General features: G+C 36.2%; 2 protein-coding genes across 3 annotated transcripts in view; one reads left to right on the top strand and one right to left on the bottom strand.

Moving 5' to 3' along the window:
* LOC105463299 (solute carrier family 5 member 12) overlaps positions 1-14,872 on the top strand; it is a 53,752-nt gene extending 38,880 nt beyond the window's left edge. The window contains exons 12-15 of the mRNA XM_011710328.3: positions 931-1,097; positions 3,342-3,445; positions 8,640-8,767; positions 10,924-14,872. Of these exons, the coding sequence (XP_011708630.1) occupies positions 931-1,097; positions 3,342-3,445; positions 8,640-8,767; positions 10,924-11,073 (549 nt within the window). The 3' untranslated portion in view covers positions 11,074-14,872. The remainder of the gene's footprint in view (positions 1-930; positions 1,098-3,341; positions 3,446-8,639; positions 8,768-10,923) is intronic.
* A 3,987-nt stretch (positions 14,873-18,859) lies between these two features.
* The window catches only part of LOC105463297 (anoctamin 3), a 485,486-nt gene continuing 481,405 nt past the window's right edge, over positions 18,860-22,940 (bottom strand). For both annotated transcript variants that reach the window (XM_071074951.1, XM_071074952.1), the window contains one exon: positions 18,860-21,889. In XM_071074951.1, the coding sequence (XP_070931052.1) occupies positions 21,707-21,889 (183 nt within the window). In that variant the 3' untranslated portion in view covers positions 18,860-21,706. The remainder of the gene's footprint in view (positions 21,890-22,940) is intronic.

The raw sequence follows: 22,940 nt of genomic DNA on the forward strand, positions 1-22,940 counted from the left end.
GGGTATTGTTCTATAGTTGCTTACATGCTATAAGAGAAGAGCTGAGTAGTTGTGACAGATACTGCATGGCTCATGAAACCTAAAATATTTATTGTCTGACTGTTGTATTAGAAATTTGCAGACCACTTGTTTAGACCAAGGCACAAGTATTCAAATCACACACACTGATTTAGTTTCTTCAAACAATAATGAAGAAAGCATTCTGGAACTCTTACCACGGTCTCTTCTATTCTTTTCTGATTAACTAGAGAAGCCAACAGGTTTGTTTTCTCTGACTCAGAAGGCTCAGCTTCCTAGCAGTGACCAAAAACATTTGATTATATTCTCTAGTGGTCCTAATCTCTGCTAAATTGTTCTGCCTCCTCTACAAGAAAAATGATTCTTTGAATTTTCATTATTTATCAAGAAATATAAACCTTAAATGACAAGACTACTAAATGCACTTGCTAGTATTCATACTCAAACAAAAAAACCTCAAAACTAGGGATTCAGGGGACTCTGTCAGTTACTTAGGAAGAGAGATAGGAGTAATATTTTCTGTATAAAAGCTGTCGATAACAAAAAATGATTCTAATATTTGAAGTTTTCCTTAACTTCCGAAAGTCTTCTAATGAGAATCAAAGTTTCAGCAGCTTTTTAAGTAGTAAGAGAAAGAAACCCTAAGGAGAAAAATAATTATTGCTAGAAATCTAAATATATTGATCAGTGTGAAATTATCTCGTGTCTTCGTTTAAAGAACAAGTCACTCCTTAATAAACCTGCATTATGGGAATTGAGGTGAAGGCAGTTTGAGTAGAGTGTTTCCAAAACATGGGGCCAAGATTTGGGGTGGAATGCCAGAATCTCTAAGGCATAGAACTCCTCATCTCATTATTCTTTCAATAGACAACTTTGTCAAATTTCCCATTAACTTTTTTCTTCTTCATCCAGGGTGCACTAGGAGGTCTTCTTACTGGAATCATCTTGTCATTTTGGGTGGCCATTGGGGCCTTCGTTTACCCTGCACCAGCCTCTAAGACATGGCCTTTGCCTCTATCAACAGACCAATGTATCAAATCAAATGTGACAGCCACAGGGTCTCCAGTGCTATCCAGCAGGTATGCTGACTTTAAAGATGGCGCTGAGTCCCGGAGAGTAGGTCACCCGGTAAGAGGGAGGTGCACTCTTCAGAGATAAGTGTGATGAGACACATCTTGCTCTCTTGTGAGACTCACTCTGGGAAGTACCCAGCACTGAAGAGTGCCACGCAGGGCTGCAGCTTTCTGCAGATGTCCATTGTATGTCTGAATACAGAGGTATTCAGACATACAAAAACGGATTTGGTGAAAGAGTTAATGGGAGATATGAGTACAAAACAGAAAAATAGTGGAGGGTTGAAAGGTGACTGGGTATGAGAAATATGGTGTCCTCAAAGAATAAAACTGAGTAGAAGAAGTTTGTGAGCAATGAGGATAATGCTTGTAGGTATGTGGAGTTAGGAGCACTGCTATGAACCTATGGATTCTAAACCAAACAATATGAACACAGGGTTTAACAAAGGATTTCCCTTTCTGCTTCTGGCTGGGGTAAGTGATCAAAAATATCAAAACACATCAGATACTATTGTGTAGAGAGAAGATTGTGGACTTTGAAATGTGAAATACCTGGGTTTGGATTTTGGTTTTACCATTTATTCCCTCTGTATCTTTGGACAAGTTAGTAAGTTGTAACTTCTTGAATTCTCAGAGCCCTTGATTGAAAAATGAGGGTATTAGTACCTACTATACTTCGTTTTTGAGAGGATCAAATGAGATGACTATATATATCTCTCTCTCTCTTCGTATGTATATATGTTTGTGTGTGTATATATGTATATATGTGTGTATATATATGTATGAGTGTGTATATATATATCAAGTGGCACTACACATGACTTTAATAAATGTTCACTCACATTCTAATTGTATGTAAGAGCAAGTCTAGAAAATACAGGATTTGTGTTATTTGTGTATCCTCAAAAATACTTCATTTTTAGTAGCCCTTTTCTGATTATCATCAATACCTCTCTGTACACGCTCATTTCCTCTGAGCCCAGCCTTCTCAAACTGGCCAGGTAATGTGGCAAATTACATTTATGAAAGTCTCTCTTGGCCCGGCATATCTTCTCCTCTCCATTGTCCTTGTCAATCTTGAGGCAAGTCTCGTCATTACAAAGTCCAGAAAAGTGAAATTATCTTATTTGTATTTTTGATTTCCTCCATTTTTCTATTTTCTCTTCTTTTCTAATACAACCCATTCTATCCAAGCATCACTAGATTTATTTTTTCTGAAGCGCCTTCCTGAACTCATTACTACCACATGGAGATGACTTCAGTGATTCATGTGCTTATGGAATAAAATGCAACCTTTATCCTGGAGCTAAATATCTGCCAAACTTTCCTGTGGTTTTAATGTTATTAACTATTGTTTTCCTTCTACTCTGAATTCTGTCTCTTCTCTTCTACCTATGCCTATCCCACTCTTTCCTACATTTGGGTCCTTAATCAAGCTATTTCCTCCATAGTAATGTCTTAGTGTTCATTTCTACTCTCCTAAAATCTGTTTATTTTTCAAGAGCTGTACTAGTGTCCCCCATTCCTCCATAAAATTCATTTTGACTCAGGTTCCAAATGGGCACTCCATTATTTTGCTTCCATTTGCCTTTGAGTTTCATTTTCTTTCCATAAATTTTATATCAAAGAATTTCAACCTATTTATGGTTCATCATAAACCATGTCGATTCTTCCCTCCTGCCTTTACTTACTGTATTACCTTCTTGGAATGCTAATTCCTGGCCCTGACTACCCTCTTTGCTTGATTAACTACTAATTATTCTTTCAAAATGAGCTGAGGTATCATCTCATGCATTGATCTGAATTTGATACTACTATGAAGGCTGCCTTAATCTTTTATACCTTTTCTACTGAGGCAAAACTAACCCATTTTATGATTATCTATTAGCTCCTATATGTAGACTTTGTGACTTTCTCATCTTTAGATCACTAATGCCTGTCACAATCACTAGCACTAAATCTGGGCTTAATAAATATCTGAAGAATAAATAATACAAATGAAATGAAAGACACAATCCTCATGGTAATACTTATGATTCAGTATCTATATTGTTATATTTTTAATTCAGGAATGAATTAGATTGAGTGGAATACAAAGCACATTTTGTCTAAATATAATTTTTTAAATGACAAGAAGTTATGCTTTAGGCTTTTGAGATGCCAGGCCCTAAAATGAATCCTGAGCAGTCCTCTATACCACTGTGGGTCTTTAGAATGCACGGAATTGGTGACATGTGCTGTTTTCCACAGACCTGCAATAGCTGATACCTGGTACTCAATCTCCTACCTTTACTACAGTGCAGTGGGCTGCCTAGGATGCATTGCTGCTGGAGTAATCATCAGCCTCATAACAGGTTGGTTATAATTCCTCCCTTTGGGACTAAAGAAGATATGGGCTAATGCATGCATTGGTGGACTGGCTGACTGTCTTATTGGTTTGAATTCAAGTTTCTCAAAAAACCCTTCTTCCCACAGAGATGTCTACTCTCTCAAAACTGACATACAAAGACGCCTTTCATTATTATATATCTGATTATTAATATATAAAACATGTATTCACGGGAGGCTGAGGAAGCAGAATTGCTTGAACCCAGGAGGTGGAGGTTGCAGTGAGCTGAGATGGTGCCATTGCACTCCAGCTTGGGCGACAGAGCAAGACTCCGGCTCAAAAAACAAACAAACAAACAAAAAACCACATATATTCAAATATTTCCCATATATTATTAAAAAAAAAGATGCTTTGACACATGTCCCCCAGAAGCTTCAGTATAAAAAACCCTCCATAATATAACAATCAGTAAATAAGGTTAAATATTCAGAGTGGCTCTTTTCCCCTCATCTCAGTAAGAGACAAAATTTTTGTCATCACCATCTTGCTATCTCATGAAGTCAGCCTTTGCTAACTTACTAGAAAAGCAAAACACTGTTGTTTTTGCCTATGTTGTCCTTTGGAGGCTGCTCCTCTAAAGTCGTGGAGTTCTCTGCAGTGAGCAGCTTCATTGTCAGCCATTTTTAGCAAAGTGTCTACCATCCATACTTGCCCTTTTGATGGATTAATGTCTTTTTTGTTTCAATGCCCATGAGGGATTCATAGTGGTGGTGAGAGTGTGGGAGATAATGGGGTGGAATAAGTTCACTATACTCTTGTCCCTCCACCTCCTTGGAGTACGTATTTTAGCTAAAAAATTTTTAAGGTATTCTACTTTTCCACGACTATTATATACCAGTGAACAATGGCCAACATTCTTACTCAACATGAAACCTGAATGGCAACATTTCTGGTGACTGTGTACTAGAAATGTTATATGCAAGTTCCAATACCCTATTGTTCTGCGCATGATGTCACTAGCCATTCACTGAAATTTAAGAAGATATTAGCTGTGATAAAGAATTGACTATAAATCTTGTAACCCCAGTCTTTCACATAATAACAATTCTCTCAATGTCTTTATTTAAATAGTTCCAGGCGAAAGATTGTTTATTCAATTTGTTTAGGTTTTTGCCTTAGAACCCTGACATCCTTGACTCCTTCCTTGATGCTGGAGGAATATACCTAGACATTTCAGTTTAGTGGTCGGTCGCCACTAAGAAGACAGCCAATATTTCAGCTGCCTGGACATTTCCTTCTAAAGCAGGAAATGTGTACACATGAAATCCAGTGGTTTGTCAGTCTATATTTTCCATGTGTGCACCAGAATTAGCATGCTGTTATGTTGATACAGCAGCACTTATATTAAATTTGATTGAAAATTCTTGCACATTTTCAGCATGAACAACTCTTTTGGTATTAATCCCTATGTTTTCTTTTTCTCCAAATGAACCAGGTCTTAGTGAAATGCCCTTGAGACCAAAAGCGAACACGTAACAAAGTCTAGTTATGCCTTCAAACATTTGGAAAAATTTTGGAACATGACCACCAGATGTTCTTGCCTCCTGGTGCCTGTCTTCCAAATGAGGCCTTAGTGCTAGCCTGATACCCTCAGGTCTGCTCACCAAGAGGGTTTAACAAATCTTCTGTAATACCCACTGAATCTTTTAAAAAGTCTTACAATGTTGAAATGTAGAATAGGGTCAGTGAGGAAGGACAGAGGCCTTTTGTGGGCCTGTTCTCCCTGTGTTATATTTTATCTTGGTCTTATTTGGTCTTAATAGGTGATGTATTCAATTATACTTCTTCCAGAAAAAATATGGCACCTAAAAGATATGCCGTTTATGTTACTCATATATGTTGACACATAGAATCATGTCTGTGTTGATTAGCAACTCCAGGAAGTTTATATCATTAATCATTTTGTGTATCAGCTTCTGAAAGGAGATCTTGGGCTAGGATACACTTTAAATTCTTCATTATTACTGATAAAATTCTGCTGGGTGGCTGAAAATTATTTTTTCATTTTTCTAATTTAGACATGTGAAATGAAAATATCATTTCCTAAATCAAGAACAAATACCATTGTTGGTGTATCAAGTGACCAAAACATCCCATTATCAGGACAGTACGTAGAGATTGATGCTACTCTGTTTTTCAGTGTACAGTAGTTTATATTTATCTGAATCTTACTGTATTTTTCTCATTTACCATAAAGCTGCATGTCTCTTTATGGACATGCAGATCTTTAGTTATGGATATGAAGTCTTTAGTTATCAGTCTATTATTTTTATATTTTAGATTATGGTTCCATACATTAAGGTTAAATGTGGCCTACTACCTATTTTCTTTTTCTTTTTTTTTTTTTTTTTTTTTTTAGTTTTCTAGAAACAGAGCTTGCCCATTTATTTGCTTTTGACTATGGTTGATTTCACTCTATAGAGGCAGAGTTGAGTAGTGGCAACAAACATCTGGCCAGCAACGCCTAAAATATTTACTATCTATCTCTTAACATACAAAAATTAATCTTTGTGTTAGATAATTCATCTCATCAGAGAAATTTACTGTACTACTTTATAAATTGCCAGGAATTGCGCAGCTCTGTATAATGATGTGAGATAGATAAAAAATATTCTAGCTTTCAGTTTGCTGTGGTGAAAGCTGATACCATTCTAATTTCTGATTCTTGTATGTAATCTACCTTATTTCAGTCTCTCCTGTTTGTCACACAGACACACACAGATACACACACACACACACACATATACACACACACACAGACACATACACACACACTCATACCATTCTTTCTGTTGAAAGTTTATAGACCATCTTTTTATTCATAGGTTTCTGAAATTTTATGTCCTTGCCACTCCTAATCTGACTTTCTTGACTTGCAACTTAAGCCTATATCTTGTACTCAGGACTTCTGCTGAGAGTTTTGGGGCTTGTGCCCAGTAGAGGGACCATGTAGGGAATGGATTCTAGGTTGCATTCGGCTCGTGGAGTCAGTACCTTGGCATAGAGTTGCTTCTGCTTAGAGGAAGGGGAACTTTCCTCAAAACCACCCCAAGTTACTATACATCTTGTGACATTTCCTCTATAAGCATGAACTTTCTTTTCCTTAGGAAAAACCCACTTGTCTACAGGAAATGATCTCATCCCCTTTGACCTTCTTCTCTTTTCTCACCTAATATGTCTACAGTCCTGCAACCTCTTGACGAACTTGGTTTCACCCAATTTTCTCAACAGTCCACTGATGCTCAATCCCTAAGGTCTTGCTCATGAAAGATGATAAATCCATGATTGAAGGCAAATACAGAGCTTCTGGTTTGAGAATTTGAGTTTCATTTTCAACTTTCCTATCTGTGAGAATTATAGCCCTATACTTTGCTTTACCATCTACTATCTCCCAAAGGCAATATTCTCTTTTTCTAGAAGAAAACAGAATATAAATCCATATGAAGCAAAGAGTCCTGTCCAAATCTCAGGACCTGCTCTTCAGAGACAATAAATCACCATCATTTGTTGGAGTGTTTGATACTTTTGTGGTTCATTCAGAGACAAAACTCTTCTCTGTTTGAAACCCTGGAAATGACTTTGTCCCAAATTAAATTATTCTGATTCAGAGATGCCCTTGCATAGAATTTTGAGGTTGTGCAACCCCTCCTCTGCCACTCACACATATACACGTATTAAGACAAATGGAGGGTTACAGAGTGTGAGATCACACATGTTTAACTAAACATATATTTCATCATTTATTAGCTCATAGAAAAGTTCACCGTTTCCTCATCCATGAAAAGAGAATAATAATACTTACCTATTTATAGGGATTAGTGATAATCTATGTAAAATGTGCCCAGTATGTAGAATACACTGACTAATTGATAAATATTATTATCAACACTAGTAGAATTCTATGTGGTCAAATGTCTTTTGACAGGGTGATGTAATGCCAGGGAATAGATTGTTTAAACCTCAATTTAGAATTTTAAAAATCTACATTTTTGGCCAGGCACAGTGGCTAACGTCTGTAGTCACAGCACTTTGGGAGGCTGAGGTGGGCGGATCACTTGAGGTCAGGAATTTTAAACCAGCCTGGCTAACATGGTGAAACCTCATCTCTACAGAAAAAAATGCAAAAAATTAGCCAGGTGTGGTAGTGCGTGCCTATAGTCCCAGCTACTCCGGAGGCTGAGGCAGGAGAATCACTTGAACCCGGGAGGCAGAGGTTGCCGTGAGCCGAGATCATGCCACTGCATTCCAGTCTGGGCAATAGCATGAGACTCTGTCTCATACAAAAACCAAACAAATCTACAATTTTTTTTCTTGTCTCTAGAAAGCAGTTTGAGAAAAAGTTTGTGGATGGGCACAGTATCTGGCACTTAAAAGAAATTTGATCAACGGTATAACCGCTACTCCACTCTTCCTTCTAGTATCTTTACACTACACTGAGTATGGGACTAATAACTATCATTGAATGATATAGGGTATTAGTGAATAGTCTTTATGACTTAAAATTTGCATAAATTCTGGGAGGAGCAACATCACTGGCATTTACGTCTTGGTTTGAATATCAATTTGACTCTTGTTCCACAGCAGGATTTGAAGAAATAGGACATTGAACAGGTATGTTTTGAGGAAGGGAAAAGGAGGTGTGAGGAGTGAGGAGGTGTGAGGAATGCTTAAAGTACCTGGGAGGAACATGAGGATATTGCTTGTTCAGGATGTTAGGGTGAAAGAAAAGAAGGAACAATAAAAATTCTCTTTCTAATTTTACAAATACTGACTTAGATGATCTCAAATATTAATATATCTGGTTTGGCTAAAAAATCAAGAGCTTTTTTAAAGGAAGAAATTGAATAATTACTGCTCTCCCCTCTGTTGGCCAAGGAAGGGTACTAGTAGAGTTTTCTATAATAGATATTTAAAAATAAATAGGTTGTCTCTGTTTAACTCTACAGTCATGAGTCTACCTGACCTGATAATTTGTTGATGTTTAAAAATGAACTCCTACCTCTTTCAGCAGTTAAGCAATTTCTGTTTATTAACCACTCAGTCTTGTTTTCACTTTTATTCTAAAAAGTAACCTACTTTTCAAGTTGACAATGTTTAAATTTGTAAAGGAAGAGCTGGAGGCCTGCAACTGTCTAATCTATTTGTTCTTTTGTTAATAGGTCGCCAAAGAGGTGAGGATATTCAACCACTGTTAATTAGACCAGTTTGTAATTTATTTTGCTTTTGGTCTAAGAAGTACAAAACACTATGCTGGTGCGGAGTTCAGCATGACAGTGGTACAGAGCAGGTGAGCTGATGTTTGAGCTTCTAAAAATGTGTATGGACTCAAAGGGATTCCTGGTTTTGCCTATTTAAACCAGCTGCAAAGATGCACTGGAAAGGGAAGGCAGTGATTGAAAGAACTTGAAAGAATTTGAGTTTCAACTTCAGAGTTACCTCAGCTAATCAGCTTTTAAGCACATAAATATGTTGATAGGTAAAAGTGCCTTGAAGCTGAATTATTGGCATTACGGGTGGTCAGTTTTCAAAGCTTGTTTTAACCCTTATGAAGGTGAATTCTAGGAAAATATAAAAGCGAATCATAGAAAAGGAACAAATTGAAGGCACATTCTCCTATAATAGTTCAAAGCATGGACCTCAGCATCAGATAGTCCTGGGATTAATCCTGGTTCCATGTCCTCCATTCCTTGGGTAAATTATTTAACTCCTCAACTCTAGCTTTTCTGATCTGAAAACTGGGTGGGTGAGAGGGGGATTATCAGAGCAACATGGACACAAGCATTTCCAGTTCCATGGGATATAAATGGAAAGCAAGGTCATGGTGGGAATGCACAGGCAAAGAAGCAGGAAGATGCACCTAACTCTCTAACTCCCCAGCTCTTTTTATTCTGGGAAAAAGAAGTGTGTTTAGGTCAGGCAGTACTAGAGACACTGTCCAAGTATTATTAAGGTTTCATCAGCCAAAGACCACCAGAAAGAGCCTGTAGTTAGACAAAATTGGACTTACCGACTTGGTGCAGCAAGGTGGGGTACTTCAGAGGAATCGGCGAATGCCACCCTCAACAAGAGGGAGGAAGAACATGTCTTGTAAGGTTTGGGTTCCCACTGAAGGATTCTTAAAGGGGTCTACGGGAAGCAGAAATGACCACAAAGCTATCTGGGGCAGCATTGGTAAGAGTGCAATGGTCACTCAAAGGGTTGTTATGGCATTTGATGACTGCCAGATCTTGGGAGCAGCTGGCCTTATCAGTGTCTGTCTTCCCAGCTTGATTAAGTGCAAGAGTGTTTTTGTTGTTATTGTTGTTGTTGTGTTTTTCTTTTTAGTTTAAACTTATATTCACTTTTAGTCCCAGACATTTTATTCTTTTATGATTTTAGGAGAGGGAAGCCTAACCCGAATCACGGCAAATATTTCTGAGTTGCCCATTGCTCTCCTCTCCAGAAAACAGCAGAATAACATGTATATCACCTAAAGCTGAGTTTATTACTTATGGCGGGAGGCAAGAGCACCAGGTTTACAGAGAGGCTCAGAGAATGGAAGTTAGGTGCAGACATTTATAGAATTCTGAGCTTAAGTGACTTAAGGTAGATCTTTCAATTCAGGGTTCTTATTGGAACTGGGCAAAACTGTGGTGTAAGAATTTAAAGTTGGAAAACATAGCCAGGTGAAGGTCCTAAAGTCAGTTTTGATAATTGAACCGTGGCTTGATAAGCAAGGAGTTTGCTTCATTGAACAATCTATACTTTGGAGAAAAGGGCTGTTTACCCAGATGAGAAATTTATTTTGCTTAGAAGGCAGCTGGTTAAGCAGCCTATTGTTTGTATAAATGAATTTTGAGGAAGTTCTAGAAGCAACGGATCAAGTTATTTATTGGTTTGCAGACTCAGGAAGATAGAATTTCCTGGAATAAATAATAAACTTACTTAATTCAGGCAGCCAGCTTCTGTTCTCAAGGCTAAGTTGAATGGGAGGGGACACTCCTTGTGTCACTATTGGGCTTCTTTGCCAGAAAATAATGTTGAGCAGCATCCAGGGGAGTTTGTGTATAGGTGTCCCTCTTATTATCAGCAGGCTCTCCTATTCCCTGGTAGGAAGGGGGCCATCCTCATATGAGATAGAGGTATGTTTCTCCCTATAATGTAATACTACTACCTGACGGGATTGCTGGGTTAAATGAGAGATGTAAAAATTCCTTCATGCAACACAAGACATACTGTAAATGCTCAATAAATTGTTCTTTTTGCTGTTATTATCATTAGAAATAGTACCTTACATGGATTATCAAAGTTATCAATTAGAAATTGTCTTAGGTCAGAGTTGTTTATGCTTCTTTTGTACTTATATATAATTTTTTGAAGCCGAAGCCTAAACAAGGTTCTCTCAGGTTAATTTGGAATACATCAAGGCTATATTGCTAATATGTGTCTTTCTATTTTCCTCAGGAAAACCTTGAGAATGGCAGTGCCTGGAAACAAGGGGCTGAATCTGTCTTACAGAACGGACTCAGGAAAGAAAGCCTGGTACATGTTCCAGGCTATGATCCTAAGGACAAAAGCTACAACAATATGGCATTTGAGATTACCCATTTCTAAGGCAATACCTGTATGAATGCACACACACACACAGACACACACAATATACACACACACAAACACACAAACTCCACATACTTCTTGCCTATTTGTTAGTAGATTTGTATAGTTGCCATTGCTAGCAGACAGAGATGTCTGCTGCCTATTTGTACTTATTTATTACTACATGCAAAATACTGTTTCCCAGGATATTATTTGAAAGACTCCAACTTTCACAGAGAAAAACCAATCTGCTCCAAATGTCCTTGACTACTTCCTTCTTGAATAAATTAGGACTGGATTTCATCACCATTCAAGAAATCAAAGTCTGTTTGCTTGGTGTCGTATTAAACTTCAGGTTTTTCATTTTAGTAGTTTTTTAACCATCAAAATATCTTGGATTTTAAAGGCAGAATGGGCAATAGGAATATGCATATTATTGCTTTTCTACCACGAGGAATAAAACAGAGGAATGACATCCACCTCTGACCTCATGCCTCACATATATGCAGACATATTTTATGCCACCCATCTCCCATCCTGTAGCTGCAATTGGCATACAACTATTAACATACTATTAACATCCCTTCACCACCACTATTAGGTCCTCTTCCAGTCATTCCAGTCATTAGCTGTCCTGACCAAACATTAAAAAAAAATTCAGCTAAGTGCAGGAGAATATGGTATGTCTGGCTAGTGGGAGCGATAATAACTAAAATCTCTGCTCCTTTTATGTTGTCCATGCAGTGTTTCTTCTTCCTTTCTATCACTTTACAATGAAAAATTGCCTCAGAGCTCAATAAGAAGTCTGGAGCCTTTTTCCAGGGCTAAGTAAAGAGAAAAGGAATGTCCTATAGAAGGTTGTTAGAATAGAATTTGGTAAAAGAACGTTGCAAATAGTGTAACAGACCATAGATTTCACAGCAATAGTGTTCTTCTTTGGACAAAACACATTGTCCACAAGACTTGTACTCTGCTCATTCAGCTCATGTGAGCAAGTTCAACTCACTCCACCGGGTAAGGTAACAAAAATGGAGAACTTCATAGTTCGTGTCTAGAAAATAATGTTTAAAGTTCTGGATAATGAGGGCATTGCCAATTAAAAGGCGAGTTGACAAATGAAGGAGCAGTGAAAGATTTTTGGAGGAAGTGAAGAAATAAAATTCTGAAAAGGTAAAAGAAAGAAACAGTATGTCACAGGGGCAAAGTCAGAGGACAGATAATAAGAAACAAAGTTGTATCTGAGAGTCATATATTAGGACAGGTGTCAGATATTTATTTTGGCGGCCAGATAAGAGCAAAAGGCCTAGAAACAGTGCATTAGCAAAGTAAGAAGAAATAGTTCAAATAGGCAAGGATAAGGAACTCCAAAGGTTGTCTTTAAATAGTTCTTGAAAGAGAAAGCCTTGAAAGAAGCATGCAATAGACAATACCAATATCTATTATTAGAAAAGATAGAAAGACAGACAAATCAATGGAGGAATTAAAACAGACACACTGGAGTTTACAAAACAGAACTCAATCCTTGCCTTCTCTCCCTCCACTCAAATAGAAAAGGAGGATAGAGAAAGAGAAAAAAGGTATTGGGCTACAGTTTATAAGAGAGATGAGAAAAAAAATACATTTGGGATAAGAGGGAAGGGGTCAAAAGGGGGCACATTTGGAGAAATATCTGAAAACGAGAAGGAGCAGAATTTTTGGAAACATTTTTCAAAGTCTGGCAATGCTAATTAAGCTGTTGATCTAAGGATTTGCAAATTGAGAGGTGCAATTATTTTCCAAATGACTTGTGATACTCTTATTAATTAGAATACATATTTTGTGAATATTGAAATCTGAGCCAAACCTAGTTGGCTTTATTAATATCTTAGGGAAAGAAGAGAGAAAGAAAGAGGGAGAGACAGAGAGAGAAAGAAAGAAAGGAAGAGGGAGAGAGAGAGAGAGAAAGAATAAAAAGGAAAAAACAGCAATTCTGAGGATGAGAATAAATTAATGGTAGGCATTATATATGCATGTACATATATATACATGTGCATACATATATATGTAAATATGATTTGGAATACATCAGGATTGTGAACTTCCATTTGGGATAGCATAAAAACAAAATATACCGTACAGTTTTTCCTTTTACTCACAAATTTTACTCATAAATTTTCCTAAAGACATTTCACTGGGTCAGTACATTTCCGCAAAAGTTTTAAAAATGTTTTTTCTTTTACAGTCCTTAATTATCTTACCTGGAGTGTTATCAAAATGTCATACAACTGGAAGATGCAATTATTATTATAAAAATATCTCTGCCTTCCTTGTGTAATGAAATTTATGGCATTAGCAGATGACATTTCAAGAGATTTTAGAGGTCATTGTAGAGACTCCCCCCATTCTTCTTAATTGAACAAACAGGCATAAATCTAGGGTTTCAGGTAGAGAGCAGATGGGAATCTGTGGGAAACTGTCTTCCACAGTGTATGAAAATCGTGTTTGTTGTGTGATGAAGCAAAAGGGAGCTATGAAGTGCACAGTCAACAGATTCAGCTAGTGAGTCCCAGCACTCCTCTCAGGCCCTCCCTAGGATTAGCAGCCCAGAGTCATGCCAAGGCCACTGGTGCAGTACAAAGACAGTCCAGTGACAAGTTCCATCCATACCATGGAAGAGGGTTTAACTCGTGGCTGTTTTTGCCACAGCATGACCAGAGACATTCTCAATAAATGGCACTAGGAATGATGAGTTTTAGAGGGGCCTAAAATGTTCCAAACTTGATACTCAACACTGTGCTTTAAAGCACAACCACAGATACTGGTAAAAATGGAACAGAATTACCTCAATGCCTCTTTAACTCATTCTGAATGAATTCATTTCTGGGACAGATATTTTTTTGTCACCATTTGGAATAAGAACTACAACAGCTTATGATTGAGATGAGGAACTAGAGTCAAATGGCTTAGGTTCAAACACAAATTCTGACATAAATCTAGGTAATTTTGGGCAATACTTTTTAAACGTTACTTTATTTACCAATTAATAGGAGTAAAAATTATCCCTACTTAATAGAATTATTATGAAGATTTATAGAAGTAAATCATATAAAGTGCTTAGCACAGTGTGACTGGCCCACATGGAACATTCAATACTTGGTCTGCAATATATGAAGAACATGGTGTACATGTTAACTTAAATGGTTTCATTATTTCTCTTCAGGATTTTTAAGATGCAGGATCAGAATATATGTTACTATTTTGAGAATAAGAAATAATAAGACAAACAGAATGTATAAATTAAAAGTCATGCCATAAATTTCCAAAGAGTAGTTTTTTTAATGCCAGAGTTTAAATAAAATATTATTTTCCAGAGAGTAACTTTTCTAAAGGTCCTAAATTCTGAAAAGAGAGAAAACTACTGTTATAAACAAGTTTATTACTAAAAGATGCAATAGTCATTATTATGATTTATTATTTTGTACATGTAAACTTTGATAAGTAAACAGTATCTCAACCCAAGTTTATCACTCAATGCACGGTTCAAAGCAACTGTGACTCTCAAAATAGCAACAGAAGGTGGGGAAGGTCTTTTCCCTTTGTTTATATAATGTTTGCTAAATAAGAACTTTACTATTTCATGACTTTACAGGGTTATACCATTTCATTCTAAAGAGAAACAAAAAATAAACCATTGCCCATGTGGTTTTCAAATGGTATTTCAAAGAGAATATTACTGAAATATTTTTGTGCTGTTACAGACTTAATCAAACATTATTTATGGAGAAAATAGAGGAGTCTCCCTTTAATTGTTCCCTTAGAAATAAATTGTTTTAAAATATTACAGAAGTTATAGCTGTATGTATATGCACATTTGTATATTTACAAGTCTCATGGACTTAATCTCAATATTGTAAATTAGCTAGGTTTACTATAGTTAACTGCTTTTATCTAGCATTTATAATCTTGTAGCATAAGCTCTTTTCAAATAACTAAAATTTAACTGATATCAATGGTACACATGGAATGATACAAATTTATAAACTAATCAAAGGTAACTCATCATTGATAGTGAATTAACTAATCTGTAGTTTTTATTGGTAGTTCTTGGAAAGAGATAACACCATTATTTCCTCTCCCACTTCAATCTCCCAAGTAAATCAATGTAGATCTGCAAATACCCATGTGAATAATAAACATTCACAAGCCCATTTTTCTAATATTATACTTTGGTGTTTCAACTATTAGCCATCTTCAGAAGAAAAAGAGTTAAGCTCATAAGTATTTAACTTCGAAATCACAACATGACCCTTTCTCGAAGTGTCAGGCTGTCATCATAAATTAGAAAAATAATCTTACCCTGTGGAGCAAGATGGTCATTGATAATGATATTTCAGTACATCGGTAGGACATTTAATAGGATATTTTTGTATTTTCAAAATCTTATGCAGCTTTTTAATTTCAGAGTTCTAGAATACATCTAAATCTAATGTTGTTTATACAACTAGTTAAGATTAGGAAAAATGCCTATAAACAAGTATAGTTAAATAATTTATATATAATTATTTAAATTATTTTTTTAAATTAAGTTTTGATTTAAGTGCATGGGAATTATCAATGTGAATATTTTCTACAGGGTTAGGAATGGAAAGGAAGCTAATCATCTATTCTAAAATCTTTTGTTAAAACCTTATAGATTAAGGAAGGTCCACCAGGTGACCAAGTAAGCATATACCAAAATAAGGTTTTTTGTATTATATAACATGACTTCCTTTTTGATGTTTTGGATAATGCCTGTAATATTTAGCTTACCATGGGTTAGGAAGCACACACACACACACACACACACACACACACACACACAGAGAAATAAACATCAAGAGGGCTTGTAACTTAATAAAATAGGTTACTATAAATCAAAAAAAGCAATAAATAATGGTGATATCCTTTGTGGACCTCATCCTCAGGAATTTCCAGAAACGATTCATCTGTGTCCTAAGTTGCTAAAGCAAGTGTGTGCACAGGTGTTCAGAACACCTCATTCCTATTACAGGATCTGCTTTTGACACATTTAAAAGGCTAAGAGTAGTTTCACGTAATTCTTTATTTAATGTCTTAATTTAACTGCCATATTAAAAAAATGAGCAACCCTCAAATCATTTATTTGCAGTATAGTATAATATAAGCAGGCTGAATTTGTGGATAACATTATTGACTGGTTTGGAATACACTTCGTAAAAGTTTATATACCTTTATGTTAACTACTTTCAAGAATGCTAATAGGTCACCTTCTGAAAAATTGATTCCGTCTATTTCAACAGAGCAAAGCTTCCTTAAATTGGCTTTAGAATTTAAGAATTTGGAAGGAATGTTTAATGATAACAATACACAGTGTATTTTTTTTTATGATTTGCAGGGTAACTGTAGTGAGTAAAAGGAATAAAACCAATATTTATAATCATCTGGATAAATATATGGTTGCCACATAATTTCTCCTATTGAGAATAAAAATGGAGAAATCCACTGTTGTCTCTTCTGGCCGTCCCCAAATTCTTTTTTCAATTATAGAATTCTAATAGCTCTTTCCTACTTGAAAAATACAATATAGAGGCCAATGGATGTATATGTTAGGAAGATAAAATTGTATAACCTTAAAATTGTGTATCTTTTTAAGTGTATTTTCATGTTTAACACTGAAAATGAGGCTGTTTATTCTTTGGTTAGAGTTGTCACCAAAATCTAGGCTTACTAGATTTAGCTTCATAAATCATAACATAGTCAACAAAAAAAAAATCTTCATTTCTTCTGAGTGTTAACAGATGAACTACATTGTGGTTTTTCAGCCAGAAAGAAGGCAGGGCGTGTGCACAGCAGACACTGAAGTAGGATCTGTAAACTAGACATTTTTGCATGGGTAGAAAAGACTCTAAATTGTCTTTATCATTTTCAAAACATTGCTTCCACAATTATCTTTGCCATCCGGTTTTTCTGCCACCCAATCTCTCTTTTCTCACCAGAGAGAGAAAAATACGCTGGGTAAAGATCAATGGAAAAGTCTGTTCATATTACTTGTTGGAAAGATACTTAATTTTGCCTGAAGACTTTACTGGTAGGGTTGAATTTCATATATCAACATGCAATTCAAAATAATTGTAATGGTACTGAGGCATTCTGAGTAGCACATGGGGCTAGCCACCTACATGACAATTATTTTTTGAGGAGTATCTAAATAGATTTCATAAAGTTTTGTTTTTCAACTAATAATATAAGAAATGTTACTTTGTGAAAAACAAAGAGGGCAGAGACGTCACTTTAACCACGTAGAGAGAATTAAGATGGAAAAAACACTGAGGATGTCAATGAAGGTCTATACCAGAAAATCTCATTTATTTCCTTCTTAGGGAAAGATGTAAAGCAAAGCCCATATAACTGACTGTCTAGTGTAACGAAGACTTCTACTTTGGGCTGGCTGCATGTGAACGGAGGCTTTTTCTAGAGAGAATTTTGCAGAAGCACACATACAGTCACAAAGCAGTAAAATTGGACTTACTTATAGGTTTCTCTTTGAGGGTAGACATTGATAGTAGCAGATATTAGAACTGGTCCCAAATATGAAACTTTTCTCTACCAACCTGTTTCATTTTACTTTCCTAAAAAAGACATCTTAACGTGTGATGTGGCTAGGATGCAGTGAGGGTAACATTTGTCTTCTCTAGAAAACAAAAAAGCCATCAAATGTGATCATGGGTGTGTTTTTTCAAATGAAGCCAGATGGCAAATTCAATTGAAGGTAACTTATCACTGTTACAAAGGTATCAATCCTAGCTAGCAGAGGCCTGGGCTGATCAATGATTCAAGCTAAAGCCCAATTAATATCCCCTTTGGACTATGTATTGTTGTCGTATTTCATTTGGAATAGAAATGCCTGTAGGGAAATGTTTGGCTTTTCATCAGAAACTGGGTTGTTCAGGTCACTCCTAAAAGGTTCTCTCTGAGCCAGTAAGAATAGCAGGAATGAGGTAAGATGTTAACTGATTCCTTGGATGAAACCTAGAACTATACCCAAAGTCCATTTTAATACCGTGATTTTCGGGGGAAATGGAGTGGAAATATCTGGTCACCATAGTAGGACTGAGTTGGGCATTTTTCAAAGATAGTAAATGCTCACTGATTCTTATACAAAAGATGGCAAGATGCAAGTGTGTGTGTGCACACCCCCACACAACACACATACCCTGGGCTTATGTTAACTTGCCCCCACTTGACAGGATAGTCAATCAAGCCATATCAGTTAAGCAACTCTGCAGGCCACCTGGATTTTCCATTTTGACCATCATTAAAAAAAAAAAAAAAAAAGGGCAAATTGGTAGCCTCTTTTTGACAGTTGGCTGTGGTGCTCCTGCATGTCCTCCCTCCTTAGCATGCACTGTATCTGTGCAAAAATTCCTGTCCTAAAGAGATTTTGATGGTGATTGATGGAGCCAGCATAAATGTGAAAAAGAGAAAGGGCTTATGTGTGATGACACTATTGTTAACCCTCACAAGAACTAATCAAGAGCTTCTTCTCTTATCTGTGTCTAAATACAAAGCATTAGACAGGTGTGATTCCCCACCAGCACTTTATAATGTGCAAGCACCTTGAGGAAAACAATGATCTTATCAGAAGAGAGTCAAACCTTTTTTAGAGTATGGTAATGGCCTGCAAGAATAAGGAACTCGCCTTGCAGAGTAAAGAATGAACAACACCCCTTCCCCATACACAACAGATTTCAATTCAATATTTAAAAAGCAAGCAGAATTAAATTTAACATGCAAATTATAGGGAAAATACCATATCAAATAATGATTTATTGAGTGAAAAAGTTTTCTATTCATTCCATCATACAATAGATTGTGCTAAGAATCATTTTGGAGGAATGTGCAGCATTCAGAAGTTGTATCTCATCATGCAGTCACTCAGCAGCATTTTATCTAAAAGTACGTGCACAGACTCAGACAATTACAAACTATTTCAGGCATGATCTACAGTGATTTTCCACACATTGTACAGTGAAAGCTCTTCATCTTGGAACAACTTGTCAAGGCAGACTGCATGCACATATATATTAGTTATTCGCTTGAAAAGACAAGTTAGAATATGAAAATATATAAGCAGCATTCATGTAATACAGAATTCCTGAGAATAGCGTGTGCTATAAATCTTTGAGAAGTAATTTGTATTCATATAAAAACCATGATATAAAACATTTCTCTCAACTAAAACAGAGTGATCTAAAACTAACACACTGCAAGGGGCTGTCAGTATTTACTGTCAACAATGATGAAGGCATAACTAGATTCTATTGCACTTTTTCGCAAAATAAACATTTCAGACAATTTTTTTTTTCTCTTTTTCACATCTGTTTCGAAAGTATCAGAGAAGGCATTTTATAAACCAATGTGTTACAATTTTTAAATTAAAATATTTTTCTCTTTTCATATTTTTCTTTCTAGTTGATCAATATGGTTTTAAACCCTAACAGGACTATATAAAAACACGGAAAGGAAATACTTCTCAAGGATACAGCTATCATTATTCCTTATACTACTCTCAGACAAATGTTGCTGTTCTGTGACCCTAACTTGGAAAAGATGTTGGTTGATGTTATTAATAGGTAGAGAGAGTATTTATACTCAGGCATGTATTTACATGTACCTAACAAAGCAAAATAAATGCAGAGGATATAAAAATGGAGGAGTGTAAAACTCCCTTGTACTTAGTAGAATTAGTTGCTACAACTGCTACAAATAAGGACGGGGAGCGTGAGAACCTCTCTGGAATCTGAATGGAAGTCTCACATAACAAGGGCACGTGAGGGAAGTTCAGAGTCTAAGGCCCTTTCCCTTGCTCAGAATCAGAGGACAAGGAGGAAAGTGAATATGCTTGACAAAAACAAACAATGAAACAGCTATCATCTATCCCCTTTTCTTCTGGAGAGAAAGAAGGAAAAGCTAACAAAACATTTTCAGTGTTAATATTTAGAAAATAGTTTTCTAGTAAGAGAAACATAATCGTACTAGAGAAACACTAGCATATATACGTAGTAGCTTTATTTCCATTGTGTTTGATCTGGTCTTTTAAATATTAGAAATAATGGTGCTTTGCTTGATTGGAAAAATAATAATAATCATAGTAACCATAAATATGTAGTTGTGCATATGTGTGATTTCCTTGTTTTGCAAGGAAACGTCTTAATTTCTACCATACATTTACTTCAGCTCTTCTCTTTCTTCCTTTCCAACCTCCACAACTTATGCCTCCTCTGAACTTTCTTGAGTGCACCATCACTCCTGCCTCATCTGTATGTGGAACAGACATACTCATAGATACAGAGTTGACGGTGAAATAGAAATTCCACAACAAAGCAAAATTATGTCTTTTGTGATTAATTTGACTTTGTTTCTAGAGAGTTGTTAAAAATAAACCAAATCAAAACTATCAAAGAAATAATAACATAAAACTCCCTTCAGTGATGAAAAAAGAAACTAAAACACAAATAAAGGTTTTGCTTTTTTAAACAAATAATATAGATTTATATTCATGCATTACTTTCATTAGTTCATGAGTAAGAGTGCACATTGTTGAAAAAGCTTAAGTGTTGCAGAGCATCTGGCCTCAGTTTTCCTAAATAAACATATTACAATAGTAAAAACTGGTGTCAGAGCTGCATAAACCACAACATATACTACATACCATCAAGGTGCAAAGGGACAAGGAAAACCAACGTATGTACAGCATTTCAAGTTAATATTCCATGAGAGTTGTAATAAATCATAGAGAAAAAATTAAATATACTATAAAACAGCCTTCCACAATAAAGTATGGATTAGTTGTGTCCTAAACTATGTAAGAATAGCCATTCATATTTTATAAGTATGTGGCTTTATTGGCAGTTAATACAAAAAATTGCAGTGCAACTGGCTCTGCCAGGGATAAAACAGACTTGAAGTAGCCAATGCAATGGAATATTATTTCAATGAATGCCGTTCTTTTTGGAATCTTGGATTTTTGGTTTGACTACTAAAGGTGATGTACAACTCTTCAACTGCATAGTCAATGTAAAGCAGCATAAATCCCCTGTGGCACAGAACCATAATCTCAGCAAGAGACAAGGGCAATTACTACCAACCTGTAAACTGAAGGGATGTGGAGTTCTGGCAGCCAAGGCAAGAATTTGTTTAAGTCATTTCTTATAAGTACCTGGACTCAATCATACTTTCCAAAGTCAAATTAGTATGTGGGTGAAGACTGCTTGATACTTTAAGCCATGCCTGGCTTGTGAACATTTACATGGAAATCTGTCTTTGAAAACCTCACCAGCCTCTTTCTCATTACACTGCAGTTGATGGAAGGCAGAGGTCTCCAAGCATACAACTCCCTGAGACTGGTTCTGAGAATGACATCCTGGCTTCCTGCAATGTCAATCTAACCCTTTTTAAGGTCATCAAGTCATTGTTTTCTTCCCTACAAGCCTGGATATTTCAAATCCCAAATATGGCGGTGATACATTTCCAAGTAGCGTATTATACACGTGGTTTGCCAAGCATGCCTTCCTCCTAGATTCCACCTAGCATTCAAAGTTGCCATCATTTCTTCCCATTACTGTTATCACCCCTACTGGGTAACAGGTGTCAACTAAGGCCATTCATGGTGAACAGGCTGACCACTTTTTCTCCGCTGTTGTTGCAAATGTTCCAGTTCAGCCTCATACATCATTTCTTGAACTAAGTACTTCTCCCGTCGTATTCGGTCATGTAGACCCTTTGGTACATCTGGAATCAGGTATGCGATGAATGACTTTATCCCAAAAACAAGGTGCTGCAAATTTAAATGTGAAAAGTACAGTTTTCAAAGATTCTGAAATGTTAATTATAAAAAAGTACAACAATGAACAATGTTGCATTTGGCTTGAATCAAGCATCAGAACTTAGTATGTACCATCTAGAATATTAATACCTTCAAAAATTATATTGAAAACACTACTGTTGCCTTCTTCACATAAGTATCAGGACAAAACAAAAAATTACTTCCTCTTTTTGCTGTAACATGTTGATATCACTTTATAAGCACCAAGTAAATCCTAAATTCATACCTATAAAATCTTTACATATTATGAAATATTATTATGACATGAATTGTTATACACAGATGAGAAAGATCATATCCAGGGAGAACCCATGTCCAATAGATCATAACACATATCATGTAAACCACATAGAATGCAATCTGCCTGTTATGCTAGCATTAGACTCAAACTCAGAAAATGCATTTTTCATGTCTATTAAGTTCACATATCACCATAGCTGCTTTAAATATTTTACCTTTATTATATAATTGTTCTATGATGAAAAACATATTACTTTTATTATTACTTCTTTGAGACAGCATCTCATTCTTTTGCCCAGGTTGGAGTGCAGTGGTATATACACAGCTGACTGCAGCCTCCATCTCCTAGGCTTAAGCGATCCTCCTGCCTCAGACTCCCAAGTAGCTAGGAACACAGTTGCCTGCCACTACACCTGGATAATTTTTTAAAAAAAATTTTGTAGATACAAGGTCTTACCATGTTGCCCAGACTGGCCTCAAGCTCCTGAGCTCAAGTTATCCTCCCACCTTGGCCTCCCAAAGTGCTGGGATTACAGTTGGGAGCCACTGCGCCTGGTCAATATTTTGAAAAATGAACTGACAAAAGTAATGCATTTTAAAAAAAGCAGGAATAAAACTCAAAGGCAGTGTGTCTGTGGTTAGAAGTATACATGTTGAATGAGGCTGCTTGAATCTGAATCCTACACTTATCAGCTATTTAACCTCAGGCAAATCACCTATATTCTGTGTCATATCCCTAAAATGGTGATAATAGTAATACCTC

This window comes from Macaca nemestrina, chromosome 12 (genome assembly GCF_043159975.1).
Source record: "Macaca nemestrina isolate mMacNem1 chromosome 12, mMacNem.hap1, whole genome shotgun sequence".
NCBI classification, from domain to species: domain Eukaryota; kingdom Metazoa; phylum Chordata; class Mammalia; order Primates; family Cercopithecidae; genus Macaca; species Macaca nemestrina.